The sequence below is a fragment of the Ambystoma mexicanum genome, chromosome 13 (assembly GCF_040938575.1).
Source record: "Ambystoma mexicanum isolate Mex_15411 chromosome 13, UKY_AmexF1_1, whole genome shotgun sequence".
Lineage (NCBI taxonomy): Eukaryota > Metazoa > Chordata > Amphibia > Caudata > Ambystomatidae > Ambystoma > Ambystoma mexicanum.
The window spans coordinates 37188986-37202632 of NC_090938.1; the positions used below are offsets into that span (position 1 = coordinate 37188986).

Sequence of the window (13647 nt, forward strand, 5' to 3'; positions counted from 1 at the left end):
CTCGTTCTCACCTTGGCTGGCTACCATTTCACTCGCAGCTAAAACTTTACTTTCTCTGCCATGGTCTTGCTCCTCCTTATTTCTCCTCCCTTCTCTCCTTCTGCTCCCCCTCCCGTTCCCTTCGTTCCGCTGACCACTTCCTTCTCACTGTACCTCCATCCTCCTGTGCTTCCTCCCGTTTCCGCTCCTTCTAACTCCTTGCACCCCTACACTGGAACTCGCTCCCTCTCGCAATCCGCTCCACCACGACCTTCCCCTCATTCCGCACTTCCCTTAAATCCCTCCTCCTCCATTCTCCTCCTTGAAAACTCCCTCTCTGCTCCCCCCCTTATTCTTCCCCTTGATTTTCTCTCTCCCCTCTCCTCCTCTCTCCCTTCAATTCCCTTCACCACCCCTCCTCACCCACCTAATCCCCCTCCTCTATTCCCCCTCCCCTTCAGTTAATTGCTCTTTTCACTGTTTTATCGAAAGATTCATGATGTAATTTTGCTTCCTCTGTTACATTATGTATTATGTTGTTCCACTGTACAGCGCCTTGGTGTAAAGCACTCAATCAATTAATGTAGGGTCCTTTAGTCTAGTTTTGTTTTCCAAGCCTCTTGCGCCCCAGTTCCTATGATGCAGCTATGTCCCAGCGTCTGCGCTCTGAGGTAATTCCACTTTTTCCTTAAATGTTTTGTTTTTGGTCTGCGTTGGCTCTCCCCGCGATAGTTCTCCTGCACTCGCTATACTGTGTCTTGGTCGTCTTCGTTAATCTCCATCAGGCACCCACGTCCTCCCTCTTCATGCGCTTCACCTGGAGTCTCCTCGCACAGCAAGCGATCCTCGTCACCATTTATGTTAAGAACATAAATTGCTTGCTCACACGATTTAGTGGTCTTTTACTCGTGAGTTTATTCACGATTAGGAGTCCCCAGGTAGATGGGACCTCAACTGGCGAACTCGCTTCCTGTATGATTCTCGAATGCTGATTGGAGCATCATACAGAACGCAAACCCGCACATGGGCAATAGAACAGTGCACACCATAACACTCTTGCTCTCCTTGCAGTGCGCTGTGTGGCATTTCCGCCTTGTTTACACTCCCGCATCACGTGGTTTCTGTGCTCGAGTGAAGGATAGATGAAGGCAACACTCGCTTTGTAATTAATCTGGCTTCTCTCTGGTGGCACTTACCAGGATCTGACCCATTCTAATGACCCCCCCCCACTTGTGTCCTGGCAGGGACTGGACGCGACCTTTCAGGAGGATGACCTGGAGGAGTCGCAGTGCCTGAGTGATGACACAGACATTGACGTTACGCCCCAGGTGAGTGTTCCTTCTGCCTGCCTCGCAAGGTCGCGGCTGCTTTTTCCAATCCATTGCTGTCGCAAGAGATGTAAGGCCGAAGGAATATGTAATTTTCGGTTGTTTAGTTGTTTTTCTTCTCTTCCCCGATTTCCTAAGAGGTGCATTTTGCTCGTCCATAGCAGAGAGGGGAAGTCTGTAACCCAGGGCCCAATATTCACTCGCCTCTAGTCATTGGCTGGGGATAATTGTCTCTTGCTGAATAATGGCATTGTTTTGTGTGTGGAGAGTGACATAGCTAGTAGCTTGCAGCTTGAGATGTTGCCCCCTGTTGTTAAATCTTTGCAGGGAACCCCCCCCCCCCCTCTTGGAGCAGATTGGGCAGCACAGCTCTGTTGATTTCAGGGGTCCTCAACACATTGCCTTCGCAATTCTCCACTGTCACCGGGGAAGAGCAGAGACGAGGCAAAAGACCACTATTGTGGTTTAGTCCCATTTGTGGACGGCTTGCCCACGTGTACTGGTCCAAGCTGACAGAACTCTCGTGCTCATTATAAAAAGTGAGTTTTACAGCAATCCTTGAGTGTGCTTCTGAAATGGCACAAACGCGCTTATCTGATAAATGTGGTTTAGATGCCCAGGCAACGCCATCTGGGGCTTTGCAAAGTTGGGAGTCTCTGGTGCAAGACTGTACGTGTTTGGAAACCTTCGCTTATGCACTGTTGCGCGGTCCTTGGAACACCTTCATCCATTGACCAATCACGTGGCTCCCAATGTATTGCACATGGTGCGTCTGTCCCCCTTGCTTGCTCAATGTGTCTCTCAGCCAGTGATTTGCAGTGTTGCCATTAACCCTTCCTTCTGTCTTTCTTCCCCTTCTTTGCTCAGGGCCGCTGGCAGTGCACCAAATGTAGGAATTTTAACTCTCCCATCAAGCGCTATTGCTTGTGCTGCTGGGCTCTGCGCAAGAATTGGTACCTGGATTGCCCCAAGCTGGCACACTCCCTGTCCACCTCCGACATCTGTGCCAAGTTTGGAGAGAAGGAGCGCGACGAGGGTATAGACATCCCCGACTGCCGCAGAACGATATCCGCGCCAGTGGTGCGGCCCAGAGACCCGTCGCCCCTCCACGAGAGGTCCAGGTTGTCCCGCGATGACTCGGATCTGCCAGCCTACTCGTCCCTCGGCGTAGGCGAGAGCCAAAAGAACCTGCTGAACCGCAGTCTGAAGTTTGGGGAGCAGCAGAAGGAGGAGGACCTGGCACTGATCGAGTCCAGCAAGTCCCTGCTCGAGCCCTGCCAGCTGTGCCAGCGTAAGCCGCGGAATGGGAACATTATCCATGGCAGGACGGGCCACCTGGTCGCCTGCTTCCTCTGTGCCAAAGCCTTGAAGCGGGGTGGACTGCCGTGCCCAGTCTGCAAGAAGCCTATCCAGATGGTGGTCAAGACCTTTATTGCCTAGCCCGGCTGCAGCAGAGAAATGGCCACAGCTGGCTCACTGCCAGGAGCGGAGTGTCGATGGGTCCAGCACGTGACACTGCAACAGGCCCGCTAGTTACTTTTGGGGTTGCTTAAAACTGGGCCACCTTCCTTGAGAGCCTACAGAAGGCCTGTTGATGCCAGAGTATTTTTCCATCAGGTGTGCGCACAGACCAGATTTCTGGATATGACCAGTTGGGCAACCGTTGGACCTTTCGCACCCACATGAATCCCGACTGCAGGGCATTGCCCACTTGCCTGGACGCATGTATGGGTGTGTGCGCCTTCTGTCTGCTCTTGGACACCCGCTCCACTCTTCGCCATCCGTTGACCATTTCTCTGCAGGGGCAGCATTGAAGACCCATCTCGCTGCCAAACAGCCCTCACCCCAGAACTCCCTGCATGAAGCGGGATCTCCACTGCCACCGCCAGGAAGTAAAGGCAGGGCGCCTTGCGAGACTTGCAGTCTGGAATTCAAGAATATTCTATTTTTTTCAGCAGGTGTTTTTGTCCGGACTTTCAATCAGCATGTGCTTTCCCAGTGAAGGCGGGGGTTAGTCCTTCAGGGGGCCATGTCGTGTGTGGGGACTAACCAGCCACTTTATCTCTAGAGAGCACTTTGGGAGTGTGGTGCCCCTGGCATGTTATCCTGCCCATGAAGTCGTCCCTGTGGCTGTTTCCAGACTGTCTCGCCCTTTCAGCACCTTACATGTCTCCCCAGCACACCACTGCCATTCCTGACGCTCCACGCCCCCTCCAGAAGACCTGCCATTGGAGTGGAAGCCCCCACCAGTTGTAGGTGCTGAAACATTGTACTTTGAGGGAGGCGAGATCTTTTGTGCTTGATTAGAACCTCGAAGTGTTAACATGTGTCTTTCTTTAAATACAAATTGCTTGTTAATATATTGGGTTGGGGGTGCTTTAGGGAACCACGCGCCCCCACCAACAGTCTGAAACGGCTTCCATTGGTTATGTATTTGTTTGGATACCCTAATCCCTGCTGGTTGGGCATTATTGGGACGGCATTGGGGTGACCGCCCACAGCTCACTCTGAGAACCTGGCTGCATGGCATGTCTAACCCTGTTCGAAGGCTGTAGTATTGAGCTGTGAGGCCCCTCCCTCGCCCTGTGGCGAGCACTGCCATTGGTCCCGTTTGTCCCCTTTGACCGGGGTCACCTTTTGAAATGTGGGATGATGGGGGGGGGGGGGCAGGGAGGGGGGGACGAACACATTGGTCCCACAGTACTTGTACGAACCGAAAAGGTAGCTTCATTTTAGTTTTTTGTTTTTTTTGTGGTCTTGGCAAATCTTTGCATCGTTTTGAAAGCACTTTTTTGTAATTACTGTGAATTGTGTAACATTTTTGTTCTCGCAGTTCTATTCATGAGCGACAGCAGGTCCCGCAGAAGAGTAAGTGTTTTTAAATGTTATGCTACGTGTTGAGGTGTTTTTTCTTTTTGCCTTTTTAAAATGTTTGGTAAATAAAGAGCGAGCTGGCCCTGACTGCATTGTAGGCCGACGCTGTACTGTGCTGGCAGCTTTCCCTGTGTGGGATAAGCTTTGCAGCGGCAGCAGAGTAGCGCACGTTTCCACATTATTTGCTCAGACTTCTTATAATAACCCATTGGTGGCTGCCAAGTTTTCTGGGATTGAAAGCACGTGCTCGGATCTTCCTGTAGACACAATGTAACCTCACTGGGAGGCGGGGGGGATTAGCTCGTTCCTCTGGGCTGCCCCTGCCATCGTTCCTCCAGCTTCTACTGTTAGTATTGGCAGAGATCCTGGCGTGCGTGGCACGGCCTCCCGGGCCTTCCTTTCTACCCGAATAAAGCGGATTCTTCGCCTTTAACCTCCCAGGTCATCTCTTCCGAAGTCTCCTTGGGCCAAGCAGAGATTTGCACTAATTGGGGAAGTCTGCTGAAAGTTGAACTTTGTGGCTTAAAGCCGAAGCAGGTTTTTTTTTTTTTTATTATCAGAGGGTGATGTGTTCTGCGTGAAGGGCGCCCAGGTTTGTGTGCCACGTGTGTCGTTCGTCTTGACTTGTCCAAGTAAAGCTTGTCTGCTACACACCTCTACAGTGCAGTGTCTCTTCTTTCTGCACCGGGGCAGTGCCAGCAACACGTGCATTTCCCAAAAGCTGAAAATGTGCTTAACAAATGTCTGGACGCTTACACTAAGCACTTGCGATTTAAAAGTCCGGTAAATAAACGTGGTTACTGCACCCCAATCCTAGATAGCAGACGTTAAATTGCATGTTTATAAAATAAGTGGTCTGATAACTGGGATGGATAAAGCCGCTGTGTTCGTGATGCGATAGTAAGCGCTGTGATGCTTGGAGTAGTAATAAAGCACTTTAGAATGGGTGTCTTTAATGAGTAGTCGGCCTGTGGGAGGGAGTCTGCAGGAGCCGCCCAGTGCCGACGCACCATGTAAAGCTGGCGAGTGCTCGAGCAGGCCCTGGGCCGCACCTGCTTCAGACCTGGGCAAGAGCACTGTCCAATCCAAGCTCTCCTTAGCAGCAGTTCCCACCGCTCCCAGCAGGTGTCGCCTTTGACGCATGGCTCAGGACTCTGGGCGCTTAAACTCTGCAGCGCCTCTGCTCTGGCCAAGATGTGGACGCGTTCTGTGTATAAAGGAGGCGCTCTCTGGTCGGGTTCTCTGCCACTACCGACTGGTAGCACATTCTAGAAGGGCCGGCCCACCCCTCTTGCAGCCCACCCTCTTTGGTGGGTGGGTGCACCTTCTGCCACCAGCAACCTGGTTATCTACAGTAAAAGCGCCGCCTTACTAGTCGCAAAAAGGGACGGCCCCGAGATGGCCCTTCGCGCTGCAGCGAGGAGGCAAGCACGGCAGCCCAGCCTCGAATGAGTAGCATGGTGGCCTGCACGCAAGCCTTCAGTGTCTTGCAACCGTGTTTCCTATCCCATGGCTGAGCTCTCGCCCAGACACGCAGGGTTGCAGGCGCTGTTCTACCATCCCAGCTCATCCCGTGCCTCTTATACCGGACCTTGCACCAAGGGCAAGTATTTGTAGCTTCCTGCGGCACGCACAGCCACTTCCAGGAAAGCAAACTCGCAGACTCTCGTCCACTGGGTGCGTTTGATGCGGAGTGTCTAGTCCTCAAAGGCCGAAGGGTAGACATTGGTAGGTTCCTTTGGAAAGAAGCGCCAATTTGCAAAGCTGGTTCCTACTGGATTCACAGTGGGCCTCTACTGGTGTACATCCAGAAGCCCAATCGTACAAAATGAGTGACGCGCCGTTTAGCTCATGGGGGCCGGTTCAGACCCTTCTGTGCATTGCTGCTTAAAGCAAAGAAGCAATGGGGTGAACGCTCACTCAGTGGGGCCTGTCGACGGCGCACTACACTCTCAGCACCCCCCTCGGTGCTAGGAGCATCACCCGCATTTGAGTCGGGAAGCTGGTGAAGTAATGTGCGTGCCACTTTTGTATATCAATTTTAAGGACCACACAGAGGTCCTGATTCTTGTTAAAGTGCATAGAAATCCTGCAAGGGCCGAGCTGTGAGAAGGACACTGCACAGATTAAAAATGCACGCGCCCAGCGTATACATGGAATTTTCTGCGCAAAGTAACCTTATTCACAAGTCACGCACTGATTGCCCCCGACGCCCCCCCTCGCAAAGCAATAACAGCCAGGACAGCTAACTTTGCTTGCTCCCTCAAGCGCAAATTCACACACCCTTCAAACGGTGTGCAGGGTTTCCATCAAGCAGGCCTGCATTTTGGGGACCCGGCACAGTGTCCCCATTACCATATCCGGCACCCTGACAACACGTGTATGAAAAATCGTAACTGTTGAAATCTCAATCTGCGTGTAAACCGTCCCTGCACCCTTCTACACTGCGCACTTGGAACCCTGGTTGCGTACAAGCACCTTGAAATCTGACATGCAAACCCACCTCTGTGCTACCATGGCTATGCGAAAGTGTACTTACGCCGGCCTTCAGGTGGCGGATAGTATGAAGGTCTTGTGTGGACATTTCCCGGCCGAGAGGTTGCGCAATCGAATCATTGAATGCATCTGGTGCAGTGCAATTGTGGGATTGCGAGGGACTGCCTACCGGCCGTCTCTCGGTATACCCACTTCTTCAGAAGTTCTCCCCCGACCACCACTTTCTGGTGGTTTTCCACCACCTTCCCAGCCCTCTGTGCAAGCCACGCACAGGCTCTGCGTCTGGTCTTGCGCAAGACTCTCGACGGCTCGCAGAGAGGTGCCGAGCCTGCGCGAATTGCACGCAAGTCCAGGAAAAGCACAGTGCATTCAATTCCATGAATCGCTGTATGCAGATTTACACGCAGTTCGGCACACAAGTACCCTTTTTTTCCACGCTACTAATTCCACGAATCTGGCCCATAGTGTTAGCTGCACATTTATTTGGGTTTGCAATGACCCCCCCTGTTGCAGGGCGGCAGTGGCATACAAATACAGAAAGTCAAATTAAGTGGCAGATGTAAGGTGCCCAAATGGCAGTGTTTCCTGATCTTGTGTTAAAGCCTCAGTGTAGGAGACTCGGCCTAGAATACACAATGCATTTCTTTGTGTTTTTAAAGGTTGACCTTCTCTTTTCAACTTTAATTCTTTCTTGCTTGTCATTGGATGCCAAACCAGTATGATGTTAGTGGAGCCCGCAGTAGTTCTGGCGCGCACACTTTTAACGTACAAGTGTTGCGCCACACTGGAACCACCCCACCTGACCAGCTGGTAAGGTGGGTGCTGAGCAACCTGCAAACAAAGATGTTGCTACAGGAGATGGGCCACAAACCTCGTGTCATGTTACCAAATGCACCGGAGAGGGTTTTTTTATGTTAAAACACAACCTAAACGCGCCCCTTTCAATATCCCCTCCTGGTTTTCCTTCTTACTGGAAATGGATACCCTTCTAAACCGCCCCCCCCCCCTCAAATGAGCCATGAGGAGGTTCCTAATCCCAAGACCCACTGGATTCCCGTCCACTCAATCCAATGTCATTGACCGTTTCAGTCGGCCCCCGACAGTCCAACTGCCCTCTTGTTATACGTCTAATAAACCCCAAACTGCAGTACCTTCCCATAGTGTTTGAGGTATGTCCACTGGGTCCGCGACGTTCTGCCACGGGCTGCTCCTTTACGCTTCAGCGCTTGATGAGCCCAACGTGTCGGTGCTTGGTTTTGTTGATTAGGCCCATAGACGCCCACCTTCCCCTGTGGTGGCGCTTGCTTCATTTTCCAGGGTCGTCATAACCCCCCTGTCCTTCTTGGTGGTGTTTGATTAATGCCCCAAGACTGTTGATGCATTCGTTTCCTCTTTGGTGCTGCTTTATATGTGGCAGGTGGGTGCTGCCAATCTTGGGCTCTGGTCAGCTTATGCCCGCCACAAGGTACTGGTGGGCCCGGTGCTTGCAGCTAGTGCCATCTGGGTAACCGACTCTTCGCCCGTGCCGCCACGCACCATGTGGCATAGGACTTGTACCTTCCTTCACTCTGACTACTCTAGCTCAGGCCTTGCCCTGCACTGCCCTTCCTGCAGCCTGGATAGGAGCCTCTTTTCACCTGTGCTGCACCCCTCACACGGCCTGGGGCTGATTTACTACCAGCCTGTCCAGACTGGCTCCCGGGTGGGCGGGCCATTGCCTTGCAGGCCACGCTGCTTGCCTCTTTGCCCTGCTTATGTGGCCCTTGGTGTTTCTTCACCCGGGTCGCATCCCTCACGTGGCCCTGGGGCTTTTGATCTTTGCCGGGCTGCAGCTGGTATCCACAGCCTGGCCGGCCACCTCCTCGATGTCTGGTGATATGCGTGCGGGGGGCATTTGTCAAGCGCACAAATAGCCCTTGGGCATCGTGGCACTGTTGCAGAAGGCTTACTTAGTTACATAAGTGCTTACAGAAACCTACATGGTGCCCAACCCCATGTTGCAGGGCCGCAGAAGCATAAAAGTGCAAAGTCAATTAGGCGGCAGATACATGGTGCCTAACCCCCCCTGTTGCAGGGCGGCAGTGGCATACAAATACAGAAAGTCAAATTAAGTGGCAGATGTAAGGTGCCCAAACTCATGTTGCAGGGTGGCAGAGGGGCTCAGGGAGGAGGCTGGGGGGAGGAAGGAAGGACAGAGGGCAACAGGGGGTGGGTGGGGGGCACACACAGCACCACAGGTGACCAGAGGGAGGGTGGAGGGAACACATGGCCTCACAGGCGACCAGGGGGGTGGGTAGTGCACCTGTAGCAGACAGGGGCCTCCTCATGGGCCTTAGTTGGTGCGCCGGCTCCCGCCTCCCGGTTGCAGGGATTGGGCTATCAAGGCCCAGGCAACCAATGGGGGGGCGAGAGAGTAGGCAAGGCAAGGCGTCTAAATCAATTCGGAAAAGATGTGGCCATCTTGGAAGGCCGGTGGGCAAAGTAGCCCAATGTGTGAACCCAATTGAAGTCGTAGCATGTCAAGAAATGCGAGGCAATTTAGGAAAAAGATTGCTCATCTAGCAATCCTCAGCCCCCCAGCAGCCCGTTGTAATTTTCAAGATGAAACAATGGAAAACACGCCGAACACGCGAAACACCGCTAAATTGAAGACCTTTTTTGTAAATACTTTGAAATGGAATTCAAATACACGTATGTGTACACAGTTAAAATATTGCATTTTGATATTAAAGTAGCAAAATTAATTTAGAATTATGAAGCACGCTAAGAAGAGTATTGTATATACTTTCTGAAAGAGAAGGGTGGGGTTAGTGGTAAGAGTGGCGGTAATAGTACACAACGGTTTGCAGGTTATGCTTGCAGCAATCTTATCTGCTATAAATATGAAGGGGGAGAAGCTGCTTGCATGGAGGTCACATGATTGGCAATCAAAGCAAATTGTAGACTTAATCACACGACAAATATGCAGAGGACTGACAGCGCATTAATGTGTGGTTTCGGGAACATAATCTGATCTGAGGGAAGTCCTTGTATGGAAATAGTCCATATGTCAATGGTTTGTTGATGGTACCTGAATCGGCTCTCCTATTGGTTAAGCCTTCGAGGGTTGTGAAACACGTGCTGGCCACTGGAACATTGACACTGCTTTAGGGTTGGGTGTTCTGTTCATCTATGGGAAAGTAGAGGAGAAGGCAGCATTATTTACACATGATGTGTAAGAAATGGCATGTTTGTAGGAATTACTCCATGGCATCCGCACATCCTTTTCCCACATTTTGAATTCTCATGTGGAGTATTTTCTGGTGTAATACATTGTGGAATATGATGGCTCCCAAGATAAGTGTTGCGATGCATACATTTTCTATATCGTGCACAGTGCTCCATCTAGCGCTCACACCGTCACAGTATTCATGTAGCTTTGCTTGCAGATCAGAAGTACCTGGAGTTCTGCATGCAGGGCTTCTCCTAGGTCTTGCCCGAAGCAAAGAGGCACTTGTGCCACAAAGGGAGCCTTGTGTGACACTGATTCTGGGAGGCATTATCCATGGCAACATTCGTCGATAATTTCATAGAAGCCATCACCAACCTAGCCATCAACCACGAACACCTAATCATCCTGGGGGACTTCAACATCTGGTTTGAAGACAGCCACGCCAACTCCCAAAACTCACTAATTGAACAACTCGGCACCATGAAACTACGACAACTAGTCAAAGGAGCAACGCACTCTGCAGGACATGCTCTAGACGCAATTTTTGCCAAAGAAAAACTCATCACCACAGCACCTCCGATACAAATACTGTGGAGGGACCATCTCATCATCCCATTCGTGATCACTCTGCCTACCCAAGCCTAACCACCACCAAAAGAAACTGGAAACGCGTCAAAGAAAGCAACCGATTCGAACAACTGGAATTAACAAAACCCTCAACTACCGAACTGGAACTAGCTGACCTTGACGGGAAAGCAGATATACTACACAAATGGATCGCAGATACAATAGACAAGATCGCCCCAGAAAAACCGTTCACCTCATCAAAAAAAGAATAGCAAAATGATTCACCCCACTATTTAACGACATGAAAAAGGAAAACAAAAAGATGGAATTAGAATGGAGGAAAGAATACAGCCCAGGGAAAAAAATACTGTACCAGAAACAAATCCGGGCATACAAGAAGGAAATTCAAAAGGCAAAGAGAAGACATTACGATGACAGAATCGATAATGCCACCAACACACAAAAAGAAATGTTTAGCATCATTGAAGAAATGAGAAACCCACCAGGCTGCGATAACACCCCAAACCCCTCAGAAAAACTATGCAATGACCTGGCAGACAGACCACTTAAAAAAAAAAATCAATGACATCCGACAAACCATACAAAAGCGACCAACCAACCACAACATACAACCCAACGAACCTAACATGGAACCACAGCACAAACTCCAATGCTTTCCTGAAATATCAGCAGAGGCATTCACAATGCTGGTAAAAGAAGCAAGAAAGCGGGATCACCCATGGACCCCTGTCCCCCAGACATCTACAAATCAATCCTCGTGCAAGGATCGCCAGAAGAACACTACAGAAACCTTCTAAATCTATCACTATCAACAGGGACTGTACCGAAGATCTTCAAATCAGCATACATCAAGCCACTCTTGAAAAACACAAGTGGTGACGTAGATGACCTTTCCAACTACAGGCCGATCTCTAACATCCCCTACCCAGCAAAAATTCTAGAAACCTACGTATATAAACTAACCCAAGAACACGTAGAAAACGCCACCTGCTAGACCAAGCTCAAATCGGTTTCAGACCAGCGATAGGAATGGAAACAGTACTACTATCCATCTGGGACTACCTCAAAACTAACGCAGACTCAAACACTACCTCAGCCCTTACTCTGCTCGACCTCTCTGCAGCCTTTGACACAGTTAGCCACGACACCCTGACCAAAAGACTAGAAGACATAGACATAACAGACACAGCACTACTCTGGACCAACTCATTCCTAGCAGACAGAACAGAAACCGTTTGGATCAAACCTTTCAAATCCACTCCACGAGTTAACGACTGCAGAGTCCCACAAGGATCCTCACTATCTCCACTATATTTCAACATCTACCAGACTCCGGTCATCAGAATCTTCAAAAAATACAACATTACATGTTACAACTACGCAGATGACGCTCAGATCATCTACAAAATCAAAGACACCGTTGCCGACCACTCAACCCTAACCGACTGTCAAAAAGAAGTCTTCAACTGGATGGATGCCAACAACCTGAAAATCAGCCCAGGAAAGACAGAAATCATGATCGTATCCAAAGACCAAGAGAACAAAACCACCATCCCATGGCCTACGGAAATGGGAAACGCACCAACACCATCGAAGGTAGTAAAAAATCTGGGAGTCCTAATGGACAGCTCCCTAACCCTGGAACCACAAATAAATGCAACAGTGAAAAAATGCTTTTTCCTCCTCCACACGGCAAGAAGAATTCTACCTTTCCTCTCCTTCACCCACAAAAAACTCACTATCGTCGCCCTCATGTCAAAAAATTGACTATGCAAACAGCCTCTACCTCGGAATACCTCCTGAAGAAACTGCAACGTATCCAAAATGCAGCAGCAAGACTACTCTTCAAACTATCCGGAAGAGACCACATCACTCCAGCCCTAAAAACACTACACTGGCTCCCAGCAAAACATCGCATCACCTTCAAAACAATGTGCATAACGTACAGGGCAATCAGCGGACAAGGAGCAGAATTACTACTAAAGAAAATTACAGTCTACAAACCAAGGAGACCCCTCCGATCAAGCAACAAAATCCGCCTGGAACTCAAACCATACCTTAAGAAAAAACTTGGAGGCACCTCCTTCTACCACTTAGCCGCAAAAACCTGGAACAACATCCCAAAAGAAATGAGAAACACTGAAGATCACCTAAAATTCAGGAAATCGCTAAAAACCTGGCTCTTCAACACCAGAGACTAAATCTGGAGACCAAACCAGAAAAAGGAGGACTAAACCGGAAAGGACACGGGCCCGAGAGGGTAACTCCCACGGCACCTGGACGGGTGACACCGGATAGACTGGAACACAGGCGGCACGCACGGAGACTGAGTCAACTACCCCAGACAATCCCACCAACACTTTCCCCCACCACTTAGTTACTGCCAGGTATAACAGTGGGGTGGAATTGTCGAGATATTGGCAATCACCACACTACCTGAGAGGTTGACATTGGCAGGTGCACTGGCCACAGGAGTATGAAGGGAGGATAAGGGGAGCTGTAAGAGAACATGCTAGAGGTGGGGGCCAGAGGAGTAAGGAACCTGTATGCCAGTCGGACCCAGATCAGGACAGAGCCGCATCAGGGGAGACTATGCAAGCCGAGCGCCTCAATTCAGGATAGACGCAAACTAACCAACCCTACTAACAATTTCCCTTTCTGCATACACCTCTCAAACTCCAAACCAAACACAACCAAAACCTACAGCACAACAAACTGCACAAACTTCACTACATTGCAACAACAAAACAAAAACACACAGTCTTGCACAACAGTACACGACGACTACCGGCTGCAAACACCCCAGGCACAGCCAATGGACCCACCGGGCTGAGGCCGCCAACAGCACATCACTGCTCTCTTGCACTTTTCCTGCTTCCTCCCACTAAATCAATCGCCCCTCCTCTTTCAGAGCCGCCAGGGGACCACTCGGGCGGTGATAGTGCGCGGTATAAATGTCCTTTAACATTATCATGGCTGCAGTGTCTTAAGTTAAATGCATGCGAGTAGTGTTGGTTTGAAGTCTGGGGGGGGGGGCTTATTGGTATGTGTATTGTCTGTTGGAACATTGAATTTGAGTGTCTTCGTGCAGGGAGCAGCCAGAGACCACAAAGGCATTTCTGCTTTAGAAGTAATGGCATCATGTGTAAAGGCCACACAAGGCACAACTTG

At 50.3% G+C, this 13647-nt stretch overlaps 1 protein-coding gene across 2 annotated transcripts in view; it reads left to right on the forward strand.

Annotated features, from left to right (window-relative positions):
• MDM4 (MDM4 regulator of p53) overlaps window positions 1-3630 on the forward strand; it is a 169802-nt gene extending 166172 nt beyond the window's left edge. The window contains exons 10-11 of one of the 2 annotated variants that reach the window (XM_069633115.1): window positions 1224-1307; window positions 2175-3630. In XM_069633115.1, coding sequence (XP_069489216.1) covers window positions 1224-1307; window positions 2175-2747 — 657 coding nt within the window. In that variant the 3' untranslated portion in view covers window positions 2748-3630. The remainder of the gene's footprint in view (window positions 1-1223; window positions 1308-2174) is intronic. The other variant, XM_069633116.1, reaches the window with a different exon arrangement.
• The last annotated feature ends 10017 nt before the right edge of the window (window positions 3631-13647 follow it).